The following is a 20071-nucleotide window of genomic DNA, read 5'->3' as shown; positions in this document are numbered from 1 at the left end:
GTGGTCTCTTCACACAAAGCTTGTCACTTTCACAGAAAGAACGCTGTAAATTATGGACATTTGTTACTAAGAACACAAACTTCTGGAAAAAAAAAAAAATTCAACATTCATTAAAAATGAACAGTGAACCCTGAGTCTAACTATGGATTTACAGAAATGCTCATCGAGCAGCAGCAGGATCTACATTCATCCGTTTGAACCGAGACACGTTAATGCAATTTGAAGCAGCAAATCACAACATGTTGTTCCTTCTCGGCGTTTCAGTTCAAAGTAAAGGCCTTAAAGGGACAGCGACACACTTGACTCTATTAAGTCCCTACAGAAGTACATCTCACAGAAATTGCAACAAAAACAAAATGTTTTTTTTTTTTTTTTTTTTTTAGCAGTTTGTGATCCCAATTACAGAAAAAAACAGGAATCTGTGTGTGGCCTTTTGAGTTGAAGAGCAAATTTTAGCACCAGCCAATCAGATGAGATTGTTTGGAGATCAAAAGGCAATTTTTCAGTGCATTTGGTTGGAAAGAGAAAATGTGATCCTTAAGATAATAAGCTGATCTTGTGAAAATTTTGAACCCAAAAGGCTTTTGTATGAAAAGCGGTAAATGCTGTGGGACTTAACTGGAATCCATTCGTTCATCCATTAAAGTGCATAAAGCGTCACATATGTTGGACAGTTAAACATGCAGAAGAACTGTTATTTCCTGAAGACTCTAAATGTAACAAAATAAGCAGTCTTCTGATTGGTCAGTATGGACACTGTTCAATCAGTTGAACCTTTTAAGATTGTGTCAAAATTTGCACTTGGCAAGCTTCGGTTTCACATGCAGATTAATCTTTTACAGTCTTGTACACCTGCACAAACATTTCACTGAGAGACATTTTACTCCAGGATAAAAGCTTGATTTTTAAGTACAAAATATTGCCTTTAAAGTTTTTTTTTTGTGCAATCAAAAAGTGCATTTATGCTCCGTGCAGTTTATGCATTAACTACTACAGATGGCAGAAACAACTGCTTCATTTAAAAATAAAGGAGTACATAAATATATCCCTGACATTCACCCTACATCAGAAAATACTTAAGATGCTACTTTAGCAGCCGTTTGGTTTAGGATTTAAATCAGAGCGCCTCTGAAGTCACAGCAGCTCCTCGAAGCACACCTCTGCGATCGGCTGCCTCCAGTAACAGAAGGAGCTGAAGTCCGGACAGCTGAAGGTGGCGCAGTGCTGAGTGCTTCGCAGCGGGAAAACGTGCTCCACCAGCTCGCTCAGCCGGCTGTAGCTGCCAAGTTACAAACAAGCATCACAAGAGGAAATATTAAAACATCTGTATGGGAGGAACAGCTGACAGAAAGTGATTTGTCGCTACTTACGATGTTTTATTGCCTCTGGATTGCTCAAGGATCAGCTCCCCCTTAGGATTTACTGTGAATATCCGACACGCAGGCACACCCACTTGTTTGTAGGCAAACACATCCTAATGAGGAAAGGAACACAAAAGCAAATGGATGATTTTATACAGATTTTTAAAAAAAACTAAGTGCAGGAGAAGAAGTATTTCTACTCACGTTCTCCCTGTTTCCAAAGGCAGCATAGAAAGGTTGAGTGTTTGGGTGGAACAGGTTCTTGATGTCTGTGAGGCATTCGATCTTGAACTTCTCAGGCTTTTTCTCGATGACCTCTCTTAAAGGAAAAAAGCAGCATAAATGAATCCTCTAACACACCGCAGCTGATTCTGGAAGCGCATAATGCATCTCAAAAACAGGATTAAATGCACAGATCTGAACTTTCACACTGCAGTTGTAACTTCACTCTTAATTTTTTCATCATGTGATTTTGTTTTCCAGTAGATGATAAAAGTCTGATCAGATTACAGTCAGAGGATTCCCCACCTGTGGAAGGCAGAGAAGAGGCTGCTTGGTGAAAGCATGAGAGGTCCCTGGGGAAGAAGCGTGCCGCTGTCGTTCACCCAGTGCAGATACCCGCGAGTCATGTCAGCCATGCCGATGGCTCGGGCCGAGCAGTACAGGAACCTGTAGCCGTTCCTGCAAGAGTCAGATGTTCGCCGGCTAAGTTGTTTTAGTTTAACGTTTCCTGATGTGATAATGGAGGCAGACGACGGGTCTTACTCATGCACCGAGTTGTAAAGCTTTGCGATTCCCCGATGAGTCCAGTCTTTGCCAAGCTGAGGCAGAATCTGACCAAAAACATCTGATCTGCAAAGAAATGTGCGAGTACAAAGTTTTCTTGCTTGTTTTCTTAGTCAGAAAAGGAAACAATTAAACTATTTTGGGAAGCAGACTGAGTTTTCTTGTAATAAGAATTTTAGGAGGAATTGGACCGATTGATCAGCAGCTGACCGGAACCGGCCTATTCTCAGGTATAAGTAGATCCAAAGATCTGATTGATTCTGAGCGGTGAAGAAGGCTTGAAATTAAAAATGTCTGCTGATAATCAGAACATGAGAATTGAAATTTGATTGACTGGTTGTTTTACAATCAGTGAACTCACCAAATCTAAGCAACACCAATCTGATTTGCATTATTATTATTAGTTGTTACATGAACAAGTTGTTGAAGGAGGTGTGGGCAATTAAATTCACCCACCAAAAGTACATATATTACTAAACTTTGCGAATATGAATTTGATCAGCTGATGGTTTCATGTTCAGTAGCGTGTTCTACGTTTATATTTTCAGAAAAAAGTGTGGATATTTTCCATACTTGGTGATGGTGCCGTCGATGTCCGAGATGATGACCTTGTCGTCCCAGTTCCACAGGTAGATGGTTCCTTCGCAGCGACAGGTTCCCTGGTACTGAGTGGTTATGCTGAACGTGACGTCGTTTGGGCCGTCTCTCAGCTTCAGGCTGGCCTGCAAAAGGTAAACAGTTCAGAAGCTGAAATACACCAAATAAATTAGAATATTACTGAGTGAAACACGTGATATAGATTGATTTCACTTAGAGTGATGCTATCAATAATGCACATTCTAATTTTGTTTGCTGAGGATATGAAAATTCAATAAAACTGCATGCTTCCTCTACACGCTTTCCGGTTTACTTTGAAGGTAGCTGGTGAGAGTGAAGTGCAGACTCTTAAAAAGCACCAAGCAATAAATATCCTGGTGATTTGGTTGCTGTGTGTTGATTTTCACTTGCAAGAAAAACATTTTTAACCTCCCGGAGGCATCCGAAGTGTACTTGGAACCTGATTTTTCTTTCATTTCAAAATACTGAAATGCTGTCTTTCCATAAAACACAGATTCTCGTGACAAATGGCAGGATTTTATTATTGTTTGGTACACAAGTTAAACCATTTTTTCCCCTTGTTTCTGTCTAAACCACACAGCTCACACTGGTGAACTTACGATCTGATCAGACGACAGACGGAGGGATTTCCTGTAAGAGTGACACGTAGCCGCTCCTTCATTCTGCACGCGCTCAGTGGGTTTCATGGATGGTGCTGCACCGTTCAGCTCTTTGGTCTCTTCATCACTGGACCACTCTGAAGCTTTCTGTCTGCAGGAGAGAGATGGTGAGCAGGTCTGGTGACAAGCTGATACACACACACACATCATCATCATCATGGGTATGAAAGTCGTATCAAATTAAAAGATTAAAAGATTTATTTGAACTTTTCTTTTTCAGAGAAAATCTAAGAATTGGCAAGAAGCGATACCTATTACAGCCACCAGAGGGCGGCATATCTACTCATCTACATTTACCGCACTTCATATCCTCTACTTATCACTGCAGATATGTATGCTGATTACCTTTCAAATTTACAAATTGAACAACTTTTTCTGATAATTATGAAGCATGTGAGTTGAATCATCAATTCTTCACATATTTTCTGTGTCTCTGCTTCTTAATGAGTTTATTGGTCACAGGTTTATAAGTCACAAGACTTCAGCACTGACTAATATGCTAATCCCTCCTGTGTGGGACTTGTTTACCCAGCGCAACTCGTGTTGACATGTTTTGTATTGTTGTTAGGACTCTGAATGCGGCCCGGCTGCTGACTCACTGGGTATCTGGGGCCTGGTGGAGGGCAGGGCTCTCTCTGCTCGCAGACTCCTGTCTCTCCAACTTGCTCTCAGTCGACAACTAAGAACATGAAGAGGAGGAAGATGACGTAGATATTTTAAAAGGGAGACAATATCTACATCTTACCTAACAAGAAAATGCCTTTACATAATGATGCAAATCTAAGATGACGAGATTGCTGAGGCTTTTGGGCAACATGTTGCTCATTTGCAATGCAAACTGGAACTCCAGTGTCCGCCACATTTGTGAGTCATAAGGTTGCGCAACCAATTATAGTCCCCACCTGCTTTGTGCTGCTCTTCCTCCAGAACCACCACCGTCCGGACTTTTTGGGCATTTTCTCCTTCACCCAGGCCTCTTCTGTCGTCTGAAATTCAAATAACTCAATTATGAGAAAGAATTATTCAAGCAGCTTGAGAAAAACGCACCAGACCAGACGATACCTTCGGAAGATTTTTCTGGAAAGCTTGCATGCAAAGAATCAGAGGTGCTGCCAAAGTCCAGTTGTAATATCTAGAAAAGAAATATACTTTAATTTCTGATCTTAAGATGTTCGAACGAAAATGTGGAATGGGATAAACGCTGGACTGATGAGACCCACCGGTTTCCAATCCTGACCACCAAGTTTGGATTGTCGATGATCGCTGGATTCTCGGCGAAATCGTTGTAGGTGATCATGTGTTCCATGAATTTCTCTAAACAAAAACGGACAGAAGTTCAGCCAACAGATCATTTTCAAAATGAAATTTTGGTTTATTTTGTTTTGTTTCGCATTTGAAAATAATTTCTTTTTCCGCCTACTAAACGGAGAAACATGCTCCCTCAAACTGAAAGACATGTTAACTGGCACCTCTGCAGGAATGATACAGTATGTAAAGCATGCTGAGGTAGTTGTATAAATCCTATCTTTGTCTATGATTCTTACATTTATTACCACTTTATAGACCTGTTATGTTTTTAGGTCAAGTTTGAATGTTTTATGTAGGCTTTTATTATACCAGATTTTTTAAAATTGTTTGTTGTCTTTTATGTTTTATTGGCTCTGATGTGCTTAATTACTGCAATAAACACAAATTTCCCTTTCAAGAGACAATAATTTGTTCTGAATCGGAATTTGTGAATAATAGGCAGATAATGAATACCAGAAATGGATAAAAACAGGAGTTAATGACTCAAAGCTTTATTTTTCTATAAAATATTTCAAAATTAGGATTACATACAAAATAAGGTTTAGAAAAAACATTAAAATAAGGGTAAATGTCTACAACAGTGCCAGCAGTAATAATAAGGCTTGTTTCCATCAAGCTTCGCTGAACCTTCGTCTTACAGCTTCTGTGCTGTTTCACATTTAAAACTCCTTCAGATCAAAAATGTTTGAACACACCCAGCAGGAGCACGCTAAACTAAAACAAATTTAAAAACTTCCCCACAATACTGCGCCGTTAATGCAAAAACTTCAAACTGAAGCTGTTTAAAAGGCTAAAAGATTATTTTAAATGAGGATTTCTTCCTTCTACCTTCACAGGCAATAAAAAAGCTGAGGATATTTTTGATATCAGACATGCTCTTATAAACACAAACTAATGTATATTTATTTATATTTCATAACTTCTTTTATTACTATGTTTTATTTTTTTATTTGTATGCTTTTTATTTATTTGTATAAACTAAGCTTTTGTAGTTATTTAATTATCTTAGCTAAAAAAAACATTTATTTTGTGTTCGTTATAAAACACATTTTATTATTCTTTAACTGCATTTTGCATTGCAATAAAATATATATTTACTCGATGCATCATGTTTTAGAGGAAAATGCAAACTTTGCATGAGAAATGATATTTTTAATAATAGTCAGTTCTCCCTTGTGGAGACTGAGTGCGAGGAGAAATAACGGGTCTATAGAAACTAAACCAGTTCCTCACAGCAAACACTGCAAAGCAGTGACAGCTACAGTTCATAACAAAGACAACCCGTCACCTTTGGAGATCTCTGAGTTTTCGCCCACGCCTCCACACAGCGACAGCATGACGTCAGGCAGGTCGCTCGCTGAGTCGGACAGACACTCTGTTCCGCTGTCTGCTGCTGCGCTCCCCACTGACTGAGGGGACTGGGACCCGGAGCGCCGACCCGTCTCCACCCAGTGCTTAGGCACCGGCTCAGCCTCGCTGGAATACGGACAGGTCAGATGTTAAAATCATAGGAGTGTACAGTCCTATGTCACATCTGCTGGGATTTTATTTGTTCACATTGAAGGCTGGTTATAAATGCATGGAAATCTGTGAGAATTTCCAGGTTTGCACCTTTTAGGGAAGTACCGCGCGGCAACGTCTGGCTCCAGGGCGCTCAGGTCTTCCAGGTAGATATCCTCAGGCCCCTGGTGTTGGCTCCTCTTCCTCACAACTTTCCAAAAAAAAGAAAAAAATTCTCTGAACGTCTTCATAGCAATGACAGACTTCACTTTGTTTCACTTCCTTTTCTTTTTTTTTTTGTTTTGACTTCTTGCATGTGAGCGAAGAGGAGTCCCAGACGAGAGTCTGAACTAAGGGCCCAAACAGAAACCACATCCTTCCTGTAAGCATCCATTTAAACTGGGTGTAGTTGTTGTCTCATACAGAAATCTGGAGGAGGTCCTAACCCTGTCAGCTCAGACATTATCAACTTTCTGTCTTCAATGCGGGTTTTTTGAGACAATAAATGTGTTGAGCTGGATTAAAATAAATTTTTTTATGTTTATACTTTCATTCTGAAAAGTACAAAAAGCATTGAGATTTTCTAGAGCAGGGCATAAAGGCCGTTACCTTTCCTTTTGACGGGTGAGTCTGTGGTCTTAGACGCAGCTTTTGCATCAGGACATCCTGTCAGAGGCTCTCCGGCTTCACTGCTTCCTGTACTGGGAGCAGAACCGCTGTTCCTGCGACTAGGAGGCGAAGACGTCCACCTTGGCTTCCGTACGTTATTTGAGTCGGAATCCAAGATTGCAGGACTTGATTGAGAGGAAAAGCTGCTCGACTTTCTATCTGAAAAGTCTTGCTTACTGTTTGCACCATGTGATTCTGGGAGCTGTGGGCTGCAGCTGCACTGACGAGGCTTAACGGTCCGAGCTTCTGGCTTCACGATGTTACAAACGGGCTCTGATGAGCTCTGCTGGACGATCGGCTCGTCCTCCATGGCCGCTGAGCTCAGAATTACTCTGAAATGTGTGCTCTCTGATGGGGTGATGCTCTGCGTCTTTGTCTCAGACTTTTTGTTGACCTGGACGCAGACAAATGAAGTTAAAATACAGAAGCGCATCATTAAAACTTGTGTCTTTGTGTGGTGGAAGTGAGATCGTTGTTGTAACTTTATGATCCGTACCCTTGTTGATTCAGGAAGCTCCCCCCAGCTCCACTGCATGTGCGACTCGGACCTAAACATGCTCTCTGTCGGCTTCACCATCAGCTCAGAGTCACTTCTGGGCGAGGCGGGCTCGGACAGATTCCTGATGCAATCAAAAAACAAGTTTCCACTGAGTCAGCTCCCAGGACCTCAAGGGGAGAGTTTTCTTTTGTTTTCTTTTATTTGCCTGACTCCTTATAATTACAGCTGCTTTTAAAAACATTCACACCTATTGAACATTATTATTTTTTGTGGCGGAGCAACACAAAGTAGTGAGCAATTGTGACGGGAAAAAAAAAACGTGCCGACAAATACATCTAACATGTCTCGGAAATTTCACTAACACTTTTGAAACCAACATATTTTCAATTCAACCAGAGTATCTGCAGGTTTCAATGAGTCAAATGTAAGACCTTTTGAATACCAGCTTGAATTGGGGATGACTAGGGGATCCTGCTGGCTCGTATGGGCTGAAACTGACACTGTCTAGCCGACTGGTGACACATTTGCACTCATTCATGACAGGTGGTAGAATATTAGCCTCGAGTCATAGATTACAATGAAGACGTCTGCATGTGACTCAAACTTTAGCCCGACAGAAAAGTCCAGCAAGAAAAACACGAAAAGTAATCATGCCAGAACAAAATTTAAGACATGTGATTAGCATTTTCAAGGACGGCTCACATTTTTAAATATAACCTTAAGACTTTTTAAGGATGCATGAGCACCATGTCAACTATGGATCCAAGTATTTTGGGAAATAAATCTAACATCTTAGCACATCTGGAAGCTGGACTTTTTGCCTTTTTCTCAGTCGGATTAGACTGAGAGCATCTGAGAACATTTTCAAACCTTACCACTGATTCTCTGTTGGATTTAAGTTTGGGCTTTTATTAGGCCATGAGAAGAAAAGGGATGAAAGGGATTTGTCTAAAAGTCACTGGATCTTTGCTCTGGAGGAATGGAGTTGATCTCATTCTTTGATTAATGCTCCCTGTCTTACTGTGTTGCTTGGCGTTCGTGATGCTTTTTCACTAATGCTCTATAACAGACCTCTCAGGCCTTTATAGAATATTTATACTAAGGTTAAATAACCCGAAAGTGAACCATGATCACCATTTTCCGTCAGTTTTAAAATTATGAATCACTTGGTGTTCAGCTCCATACATGTCAGTGAAATTGATATGTTAGTGGTTGTAATATGCCAAAATGTGAAAGTGAAGTGAGAAGTTCGTACATGGGGCAGGGCGACCAGTCCCCATCAGAGAAAGGATAGCTGTCCCATTCCAGGGCGGTGAGAGGCGAGTGCTGCCTCTGCTCCATGTTGTCCTTCACTATTGACAGCAATGACGCCCTGACGATAGAGAATGAAATTAATAACTCAGTCTCTAATCAGCAGATCAGAGTTCGGTTTATGCTCACCTTCCGCTGTTTGCATGCTGCTCCTCATCCGAGCTGCACTCACACAGCTCCTGCTCTCCTCCTGCACACGTCGGCTCCTCCTTGCGTGGCTCGGCTTTGTGCTTCCTCCTGCGTCGCCTCTTCTTCCTGCCAGACAAGTTCAGGCAAAGCTGGGGGTTCGCCGAGTCCATCTCTGGGACGACAGGGGGCTGGCAGCTCTCTGCGGACCCCACGCATCTGGCTTCCCTGCTCCGGATCAGAACCTCCTCGGTGGGGATGGGTGACGTCACCAAGTGGGCAGGAATTATCTCCTATTTCAGAGAGTATATTTGTGCAATGATCAAAAAAGACAGTGCCTTGGAAAGGTTTTCAAACCCTTTGATTGTTTTTACATTTTGTCACACTACAACTATAAGCTTTTCAGAGGAATTGCACGTGACAGACCAACACAAAGTAGTGCATCATTGAGAAGTGAAGGGAAAATTATCTATGGTCAGAGTATCTGAAACCCTTTTCACTTTGATGAAGCCCAGTGCAACTGTTTCTTTGTAAATTTAATGAGTATTGCACAACAGCAAGTCTGTAATAGTCCTGCACTCTGCAAATGTGGCAAAAGGCGCTCAAGTTTTGCAAATACATTTGATTTTCTCTGTGTGCAACGCTGGTGGAAAGAAACATTAGCAGATGTTTTTGGAAAACGTTTTTTAAAAAATTTAATTTTCCTTCCATTTCACAATTATTCACTATTTTTGTTCTGTACTGTCACATAAAGCCTTAATAAAACACACAGATGAAAGAGCTCAGGGGGATGAATATTTTTGCAAGTTATTGTAAAGGTGAAACATAGTAAAATTAATTAACTGTAATTAAAAAGTGCGAAACTCACATTGCTCCGCTCTGCCTCCTGCACAAAAAAGGCCTCTCCATTGTCTCCGAGCTTCATGTGCAGCTCCACAGGTTCTCCATTAATCTCTATGTCAATCTGCAGAATTAGAGTTTCACAACAACACAGCACCTTACAGTGAGGCAAGTCCCCGTACTCAGATTGCTTCAGGTTGAAACAAACAACAATGAGGCTTAACAGAAAACCACAATCTTAGCATAGCTCTGTGCCCCAGATTCACCTGAAGTTTTGAGCTGAGCCACAGAAAATGAACGGACGATTTTTACCTGCGCATTAAGCAAAAAAGCATTCGTATAGCATGCAGCTAAAATTGTTTATTCACATCTAAAGCATGGGAAATGTTACATGAAGAAATTATCTTAAACCCAATCAAATTGCAAGATGCAGAAAACTGACAGTAGAGAAATACGAGGCGAGTATGTTTTCTCCCATGTGCGATCTCTACAGAAATGAATGCTTTAAACCACCAGTGAAACCCGCAGACTACTTCCTGCACAGTCTAACACTCGTGTAACTCTACAGCAGATGATATTACTTTTTTGAATGGGGCAAACTGAGATTTGAGTTTTAGTTTCTTCTTCTTCCCTTCTAAGTACTCAGTAGGCTCCTACAGAGTCTAAAGGTACGGGAGAGATGGAAAATCTTTGTTGTGGGCTTCAAAACAAATAGTTGCTCTACACTCTGAATTGTTGACTATAGTTATCTTTATGAGAAACGTTACATTAGACTTGGTCCGAGTGGTTAGAGTGTCCAAAAGTTGCAGCACCACTTGAAAATATTTTTAGTCCAGTTAAAGTACAAAGGTCTCATCCAACAATTTACTCAAGACTAAAACAGCATTTGTTAAAACTGGCTACTCAGTTACTGAGTAACAGTGAACACAGTGTCTGACTTACTTGGTGAATAATACAAGTTCTGGCATTATTAAAGAAACAAATAAGAATAAAAAAAAAACATTTTATCATCATGATAAAATAAATTCAGGCAAACGCAATCACAAAATGCCCCTTTTTCACAACCAACAGCTTTGAAACTTGATACTTATATTAAGTAATGCATATATATGTAATAATAGTGCAAAGTACTTCTCAATCTTGTTCACAAGATTAGGCAAATTCACCTCCATATAGCAAAATCTTCCCAAAAGATGCTAAAGAGATCCCAAAAAGCTGCAACCATTTGACATTTGATTTAACCAATATTAGAACCCACCACTTTCTCCCTGGAGCGCAGGACTCCTAGTTTTCCGAAGCGGACGTGGAAAGGAGAGCAGTGGAACGTCCCGTCAGGCTGTCGGACCACAATCACGTCAATGCAGCCTGACAGGGTGGCCTGATTGATTCCTTTGTACAACTCCTTCACCGTCACCAGAACCTGGCCTGCCAGCTGCCCCACATAGTTCATGGTGTTCACCTGTAGGAAAAATAAAACATATCAAATTCACTTTTAGTTCCATTTGACTAAACTCTGACTATAAAATTTGTTTTTGATTTCTTTTTTGATTTTATTTTGGCCTTTCAGGTCACTGTCCTTGTAAGAAGGCTGCAGTTGCTCAGAATAGCCTGTCCCTAAACACACTGGTTCTGTTCCATTTCCCTTTCAAACGGTCCAGAAATTATCAGGATTTAATCAGAGGCTCTGCTAACCGAGGACGTAGAGGTGGGAGATCCAAAATAATCTAGGAATCAACTCAAATTGGATCAAATATTAAAGCGATAGTTCAGAAGTTTGAAGTGAGTTATTCATGGTTGTTGTGTATGACTCTCTTAGCATCTTAACTTATTATAAATGCAGCTAAGTTGGTCCAGGAGGATGAAGCTAACATCCTCCTGGACCAACTAAAAATATTTTCAAATTTGCTTGTCCTGCATTTACAGGGAAGCCAGATTATTTTCACAGCAAATTGGGGCGAGGCGGTGCATCCTGTGTATTTTACACAGGAAGATCACTACCTTAGACAAGATAAATAGATTTTGCAGCTAATTTCTAATCTTGACAGAAAATTAGTTTGATTTTGTAGATTAAAGTATTTTTTGCATCTCAAATCAAACAGCAACATTAATCTGCGATTTAAATACATTGAGGCCAATTTTTTCTTAAATGTTGGCTTGAGATTGGCAACATTTCAAAAGGCTTTTGCATTGTTTTTCTTTTCTTTTCAGTGGTAATAAATGGGCCTCCTTGCAAACTTTTGGCTTATAAGATAATTCAAATGGTTTTAAATTATACTAAGCATATGAAATCTAATAAAAAAGCGTATTTTGCAACAGAAAGGAGCACTTTGTAATATCTATGACCCATTTTTTAAATTAAATCTTATTGAAAAGAAGCTTCAACCGTCTTTGCTGCAAGTCTGTCTCATTAATTAACTCGTCTTTTGCCAATGGTTTCATGAAGATCCAGAACCGAAGAGCTACGCTGGTCCTAACTGGGTCACAAGATATTTTTAGTACTTTGGGTTCAGTTTTCAACTGGGCTTGTCACTAAAAACTGCTCTCTTCTCTCTTCAAGTCTTTTGACAGCTTAGTTTGAAAGTAAAGGATCTACATTCTAACAGCAAGCGGAAATAAAACAATTCACACCCAAAACTTAATATGACACCATTAGTATCAAGTCTTTTACATATTCAGCAGACTTTCCGTACTGAACACTTCCTCTTATTCTGCGTCGCAACCAAACAATATAAAGTATACAGAGAAGAGGCAGGAAATAATTCCTTCCATGTCAGGTTTCTATGTTTTAGGTGCTTCAGGGAGTGTGTCTGCAAATATCTATGTTCGTCATTTCTGGTTTTAAACTGTCTAAATGCAGCCACATATAACATAAAACACTACAGAAAGGGTGTTAATCTTACTGATAAAGGGAAAGGCACTAAAATGACTCAATTATTCTTACAATATTTATCTAGGTTTTGTTGGAAAAGTAATTTTGGGTCTTATTACTTAACATTGTGTAAGTAATGTTGAGTAATAACATTACTTACTCCAGTCCACCTTTGACTTGGAACAAAACAAACAAGGCACCAAAAGTTCTGGTCTAAACGGACTATGACATTATAAAAACCTCACCTTTAAGCAAACAACTCAAAATTTTATAACACAAATTATTATTTGAATCAATACTAAAAATAATTTCAGAAGAAGTATGACGAGGCAAGTCTAGCTGAACCTCACAGAGGTAGTAAGGCATTACAAAACACTTCCATAGTACAAAATATTAAGAATATTAAGTGTTTTCTTCAGAAAATGTAGTCAGGCTTTGTGAAAGACTCTCCTAACATCACAACAAATAAGGGTGATGTTTTCAAGCCTGTGTCATCACTGCGTCCGACACACCTTCTTTCCTCTGGTGCCTGTAGTTTATGCCTAAAAGACAGCGCTGACAAAAGTATATTTTCCCACCTTGTTCACAAATTGCTCCTGTTAAAAATCATTAAAGAAATGAACAATGAAAGGTTTAGGGAATTAAAGTCTAAACTGTTTCAGACATGTTTAATCTTCCTTTCAAGGGTTAATCAATTCAATTGGTCTTTTTTTATTTTTTTGTTTCCTCATTCTGACAACCGTGCAACATTTGTTTCTACAATGACAGAGATTCACCGAGGAAGAAAAGAGGACGTCTCCTAGTCAAAAGCAAAGCCATGATTTGAACTAACCAGAGTCCACGGGGTCTTAAGGTGCAGCTGCTGGTTCTCCTGCTGCTCTGCTGGTGTCCTTCCTGAGACCTCCATGTCACATCAGCATCATTAAGGTAAACTACAAACTTTTCCACTACAGCATTTTCCTCTGATAGCCTCCTCTTCTCAGTGCCACAGCTTCTTAGACCCTTCTGTGTGAACTTTGAGGGAAAATTACCCCCCACCTGAACTCTAAAATGCTTACATAACTTGGCACCAGGCCCCGGTCACCACCATCCTGTGCACCAGAAATCTCTTTAAACATTGCAAAACAGCTTGAACTGACGGCACAATTTACTCTTTTTGATTGAGTAATAGTTTAATCGCTTGAAAGAGCTGGATGTTGGTACCATTGTGGACTAAAAGAACTCGTTCAGTTTCCTGATGACATGACATGTAAACTAATTTCTTACCGTGATGATAGGACAACAAATTTGGCTGCCTAGTAATTAAAAATAGAGCTACAGCAAGAACCAGGGTCTTCTATACTGACGACATTACACTGTGAGCTTTGTGCTTCTGAGGCTTCGCCTGCACATTACAGTAAACCTGTTCAATAATAATTTAATCGATAAAGCAGATATGTCTGGTGTTGCACAATAAGTCACTCCAGACAAGTCTGCATTATATTTAGTTGGAATTTGACTACCTGGTGTGGTGCCATCCTATAATAATGTGATGTTTATGAAATAAAACCTTTTTACTTCCTAAACAGTAACAAATACTCTCTCGGCTATACATTTTGCCAGAAGATTATGGGGAAAAATCTTGGACTCAACAGAAAGAACGACAACAAAAAAAAGTCAATAGACAAACCATGGAAGCTGTTTGTGAGCATAAAGTTAACCAGCTAAGAAACTGCTTTCTTCAAAAGCAGTTTTTATTTTTTACTTGATCACCATCAGCATAAAATGTCTGATGAGGCATTAACTGCTCTTCCTGTTTTTTCTTCTGTGACAAGTAAATGAGAAAATGTTCAACTGCAGATGATGTCTGAGTGTTTTACCTTCCTTTCAATTAACCCAGTGGTCTCAAACTCCAGTCCTCAGCACACCTGGCTCCAACATTAGTTCTTTAGTCGAGCTCTGTAGAACTTGACTGCATGCCAGTGAGGCAGGTTCGCCTTTTTAATTCAAGCATGTGTGACAAGGAACACATCTAAAAATTGCACGACTCTGGTTCTCGAGGAATGCAGTTGAAGAACACTGCATTAACCATAAATCCATATCATAGCATTTGCTTTAAGTGACTTTTTTGGTCACAACAACATATAGTGTTGTGGGAAAACTACATGCAGATCAAAAGCTGATCTGCAGCTAGTAATATTAGTAATATTTTATTGTTCCATGTGTTTTACTGCACTGCTATTAAAACCCATTAAAATGCTTATAATAATAGTTCTCCAAAGAAAATGACCCAGTTTTCAAACTGCATCACTGAACTTTTGCTTTCACTGGGAAACACTGGACCTAAACTAACACCACAGCATGGTGACAGTAAGAAGATCCAGGAGAAAACCATACCCCTTGTTACCACTGAAATAAATGTCAACCTATATCCACTGTTATAAACATGTTTTTTATTTGAAAACAAACATGTACACTCTTCTTTGCTAAGTAACATTAAGCCACACTTCCTCTTTTAGAAAGAACTGTTTGTCTGTTATATCAGCCTTAATGCATTCTAATTACAGAGTTTATCTTTGGGTCCTAGGAGGGTTACAACACAAAGTGCCCTATGCTTTATCAAAGAAATCCAGCACGACGAGGTCCCATCTACTCCCTCTCTCTCTCTCTCTATTGCTGTGGGGTGACATTACTAACTCTTAAGAAGTGTTAATCCTGTTAACAAGATTAGGCCAAATCTAGCTTTCCCTGCCACTGCACGTTTCTCCCACTGACTGGACAGCTTCCCCATGTCACAGTAGGACAGCCATGGCTGCTTTTGTCCTCCTGAGTTTGTGACTTGTTATTTCCAACAAATGGCTCCTGACTGATTTAATGTAGTTACTCACTGGATCAGACAGTTTACAACCTAATTATAGCTCTGTTGCTGAAAAAAAATGTCAGTATTACAGTATTGCTCTGTCCCCATATCTCCTAATGCACTCTTTACATTGTGTGTGTAAAGAGTGCATTAGGAGTGTGTGTGCGTGTGTGTGTGTGCGTGCGTGTGTGTGTGTGTGTGTGTGTGTGTGTGTGTGTGTGTGTGTGTGTGTGTGTGNTGTGTGTGTGTGTGTGTGTGTGTGTGTGTGTGTGTGTGTGTGTGTGTGTGTGTGTGTGTGTGTGTGTATGTGTGTGCGTGTGCGTGTGTGTGTGTATACAGTGTTGTTTTTTTCCGGAGATAGTTGGGTAATTTGAAAGTAACAAATTAATCAGCTCATTCAGCAATGTTGTGCTTTCCTGTGTCCTCTGGTTTCTGGGAAATAGCCTGCATCGGCCAGCATAGAAGGGGAGTAAATGTTGTTTATGTTTATCATCATCCTATTCACGTATAAACAATACAATCTACCAGTAATGTGAGTGGACATTTTCAATTAAACATAGCTTGATAAAAACGCTCGGACGCTTATCTCCAGAGAGGTTTCTCGTAATCTAACACGAGTTTTATGAGAAGTCAACAACTAACACGTAAACAGCGTTTCTTTTACATAAAACATGAACCTGTTTTTGTCGGTTTAGTTTAAATTCACGGCTCGAAACTTTAAATGCTGCTTTTAAATGACAAGTCGGAAACCCTTCAGTGACGTCAAAGACGGGGAATCAGCGTTTTCTTTTCTTTTCTGAACCTGTTATGGCAGCGTACAGTGAAGACGGAGCGCGTAAATCTTCCTACCTGCAGGGAATAGAGGTCCTCCGGTAGCAGGCAGACACACGGTCCGTTTATCTGTTCCTCCGACCGGCACTTGTCGGTTTCCTCCGCTCCTCGCCCTCCTGCTGCCGCTGATGATGTTCTGTTGATGATCACGTGACCGGCACGCGCTGATGCGACGGCGTCGCGTAAGGACAGGTGATGAAGCTGGAGAGCGTTCTTCTCCACAATTACTTCATCTGTAACAGCCACTATATTATACTGAACTGCGACAGCTTGTTACATAGTTACAGCCTATTGAACGCAGTAATGAATTTTTCAGATTCCTTCGTATGGAAATTAGTTTTAGGGTATTAAAATATCCTGGGTTAGTGGTGTCTAAAGTTTCTGTCTCTTGTGCAAAAAAAGTTAAAAGGACCCGAGACCCAAATAACAAACCAACAAAAAGACTATTATGATTTTTATTTTTAACCTGCTCGACAGAATATGAGTAGCTGAAGTTGGATGAACAAAATATGAGCGTGCAATATTTTATTCAAATAAAGTGAGATTTTCTGTGGGGCAACGGGTGTGTACATTTTTGACAAGGGTTAAACTTAACAAGAGCTTTTGCACATTTGGCTTATTAAAAGATAGTAGTTTGCAAATCCTTTAGGGCTCGACCGAAAAAATGTCTATTCTCCGCAATAAGAGCAAGATTTGGGTCAGACTTTCTTGAATTAATTAAAACGAGATTTTGGGGCCACCAAAATCAGCTTTTGAATAAAAGTCATCAGATGGAATAGTTACGCTTAGAATTAAATTAAAGATATTTTAAAGAGTGTTATTAAAAAGACAAGTACCTTATGTTGTACTTAACAGTTTCAATTGTAAGAAAAAATAAAGCTTCATAAATATATTTCCTTCATAAAGCTTGGCTTTTAATCACACCTTGGAGTTTTTGGATTGATTACATTTACAAATATAAATGTTATCAACAGAAATATTATGTTGCTATATTAAAATGTATTTACATACTGTGATCAAAAACAGGATTACAAACAGGAACAATTAGGGCATGATGCATTTCCAAACAGCCGTCTGTTAAACCTTTATATATTTGTCATAATTAATTAATAGAAACGATTTGAATCCCAAAACTTATATTTATTTGTGCAATGAAACAAAATGTAAATCGTTAATTCATTTATGCTTTCAGACCCGAGAACAGAAGTCATACTCAGAACAGGAACAGGAGACCTGCAGGTGGCGGATCTTCAAGGCTTTACATCAACTGCACAGACATGTTGCTAATCAAAAAAAGGCTGATGTGGATGAAAAAGAAGCTTGGTTTCAGGCTTTTGTAGAAAGACAGAAACATAATGTCCTATTCACATATGTGAATAGGACTTTCTACAGAGGGAAGGGAAGTAGCTGCTTTCATTTCCCCAAAAAAGTCAAAGTAAACCTTGTGAACAATCCAGGTTTGTCTGTGTTGTTGTGGTCGATAAAATTCCGAAGTTTATCAACTCCAGATGTGTGGTAACAATATGTTTTTTCCATTTAATCATTACAATTGTCACAGTTTTGCAGTAAGTGAACAAAAATGAAACACAAACACTGTGAAACTAACTTGTTTCCTCACTAAGTTAGCCTAATTGTGCTGTGTTTCGCAATAAGAATGTGCCATAAGTGTTTTCTCTGTTCCTCTGGCCTCTTTCCTATGTTTTCTGACAGATAAGATCTTGCCCATTGCAAAAGAAAAGAAAAAACGCAACATAAAGATGTGTGAATTCCAAAAATCCCACTAGGCTACAATTTTTATCTTAAAAAGGAGATTAACAGTGACATGTAACAATCCATTTCTATGTTAAAAAGTTTTTTTGTGGTGTTTCAGGCTGTTTTGGCTTCTGTCTCGGCAGAGGATGACTTCTCCAACAGAATTTCTTTAGCATCCACTGGTCGGTCTGACTTTGAAGATTTAGTCTCCGCTGGGGCATCATCCGTCATCTTTCCTGTTTCCAACCCCCTGCTGCTGCTGCTGCCCTCCTTCTTGTCTTCCATCTTTTTAGCAGGATCTTTAGCTACAGACTCTGCAAGAGGATATTTCTTAGTGAAACAAACCATCTTGTAGTGTTTGTGCTGTATAGATGACTCTTGCTTGTACAGGTCTGCTCACCTTTTCGTTTTGGGGTTTTCATTCCTGTGACTGAGGTTTTCGTTTTGCCTTCTGGAGTATTTGGGTTGAAAACCACATTTCCTTCAGCGTCGGTCCAGTAGGAGGTCACGCCCAAGTCAGGCGTCCCCTCTGTGATCTCGAGCTGCACGAAGAACAAATGGGGTAAGACAGCTTCATGTAATGAAGCTCTGCAGACAGAATGAATCATCATGAAGTCATACTTACCCACTCACTGAGATCTGACCTGTCAGTGATGACCAAGATGCTCAATATATTAACGTGAAAGCATCCTTTTCCAATAAATGGTGCTTTTGGAATGCACAAATCTACAGCAATTATGTTTTTATACTGTCTTGTCTTGAAATGCTTGCTGAAGTTTGTTGATGAGGAAATCAGTCTGACTTGGGTCTTCTTCACACACTGATTTAAAGTATTTTATTGCAGATTGTCCGTATATACAGGGTTTTTACATACGGCCCAGATGTTTTTGCTTCAGCCGTTCAGATTACAAATAAGAATCGTAGTAGGAGGAGCTGGATTGAAAGGAATATAGAAAAGTATGCACTCAGAAGGACTTTGATCATGTGACCTATGCCTTACGTGTTGTCAACATAGACTTTCATGTTTGAGAGTGGAGATCTGAAGGGTCAAAAATATGGCTCTAATTTGCAACAAAATAGCAAAACAAATGAAAATATTGACATAAACTGCAGTGCTCAAACTGGACGTTTGTTTACATTGGATTAAAATAAATGTATAACCTTGTTTTTCCTCATTTTCTGACATCTAAACAGACAAAACTTTCTGTTTTAGGTCAGGATTAGGATCTCCATTCGCTAGATCCCAAAATAATAAGAGATTCCTTTAGTATTTGCTAGAACTGCCTTTGAAAGTGCATGATTTGCAACCTGGGTGTTCTCTCCACAAGCTTCTTACAATAATTTCCAGGAATTGTGGCCAATCCCTCCTCATAGATGTGAGTCAGATTTGCAGGCTACCTATCTCTCACACACTTTCCAGCTCTGCCCATCATTTTTTTTTACAGGATTTGAGGGTGTGTGACCACTTAAAAGCAGTGACTTTGTTGTTCTCAAGCTACATTGACAATAATTTGTAGTTCACTGTCCATTTGGAAACCATTTGTGCCCAGGCTTTTCACCTAATTGCTGATGTTCAGAGATGCTGCTTGCTGATGTTCAGAGATGCTGCTTTTGTTTCTCAGTGCAGTGTTCTATCCTCATTTTACTGTCTGTTTGGGAAACACTCAAATGTAACTTTGGTCTTTCTGGCCAAACACATTGTTTCATGAGAAGGCAGGATTTGTCTCCAGGAATTTAAGTCGTTTCTCTTAGTGTGCTTGCAAACTGTAATTTTTCATGTTGTGGTGTAATGATGTCTTCTTCTCTGAAAGGCTTTTCAGCCCATGTTGGTACAGGAACCATTTCACTCTGAACAGTGATAATATTTTACCAGCATTAGCCGGCATCTATTAAACATCTTTTGTTTTTTCTTTTTTCAGATTTAACACTAAAACATATTTTTTAATTAACTTAATTTTGTGAATCAGCATACGCTTGCATAAAAAACAATTTGAAAAAAAGCATCTTAAAGATTCTCTCTCATTATTTTAAGATTTAACGAAAAGTAGGCCAGCTTACCTGACCTAAAAAGGTTAAAGTTCATTCTGACCCAATGTCAGACAG

General features: G+C 39.5%; 1 protein-coding gene across 2 annotated transcripts; it reads right to left on the bottom strand.

Annotated features, from left to right (window-relative positions):
• Window positions 1-187: 187 nt before the first annotated feature.
• Window positions 188-16365, bottom strand: LOC103456861 (phosphatidate phosphatase LPIN2). 2 transcript variants are annotated; one of them, XM_008396681.2, is made up of 20 exons: window positions 16235-16365; window positions 10936-11136; window positions 9706-9801; window positions 8841-9130; window positions 8656-8772; window positions 7398-7521; window positions 6842-7295; window positions 6344-6443; window positions 6021-6208; window positions 4645-4738; window positions 4487-4556; window positions 4327-4410; window positions 4024-4103; window positions 3365-3515; window positions 2721-2869; window positions 2127-2213; window positions 1890-2042; window positions 1566-1680; window positions 1371-1474; window positions 188-1279 (listed from the first exon to the last, which is right to left on the bottom strand). In XM_008396681.2, exons 2-20 carry the CDS (start codon window positions 11125-11127, stop codon window positions 1135-1137), a joined length of 2793 nt encoding a protein of 930 aa, XP_008394903.1. In that variant the 5' UTR covers window positions 11128-11136; window positions 16235-16365; the 3' UTR covers window positions 188-1134. The 2 variants fall into 2 exon arrangements, with proteins under 2 accessions (XP_008394903.1, XP_008394902.1); XM_008396680.2 differs by lacking the exon at window positions 16235-16365 and adding an exon at window positions 13379-13468.
• Window positions 16366-20071: the final 3706 nt, after the last annotated feature.

This window comes from Poecilia reticulata, linkage group LG20 (genome assembly GCF_000633615.1).
Source record: "Poecilia reticulata strain Guanapo linkage group LG20, Guppy_female_1.0+MT, whole genome shotgun sequence".
NCBI lineage: Eukaryota > Metazoa > Chordata > Actinopteri > Cyprinodontiformes > Poeciliidae > Poecilia > Poecilia reticulata.
Note: the sequence above shows the minus strand (reverse complement) of the source record. Positions and strands in the feature narration are given on the sequence as shown.

Excerpts from the sequence above, each read along its gene's own strand:
- LOC103456861 (XM_008396680.2), bottom strand. The coding sequence starts at position 13,453 with ATGGAGGTCTCAGGAAGGACACCAGCAGAGCAGCAGGAGAACCAGCAG. Across the intron at positions 4,557-4,644 it reads GTGGTCAGGATTGGAAACCG|ATATTACAACTGGACTTTGG; the intron begins GTGGGTCTCATC and ends TTTCTTTTCTAG. Across the intron at positions 2,214-2,720 it reads ATCGACGGCACCATCACCAA|ATCAGATGTTTTTGGTCAGA; the intron begins GTATGGAAAATA and ends ATTTCTTTGCAG.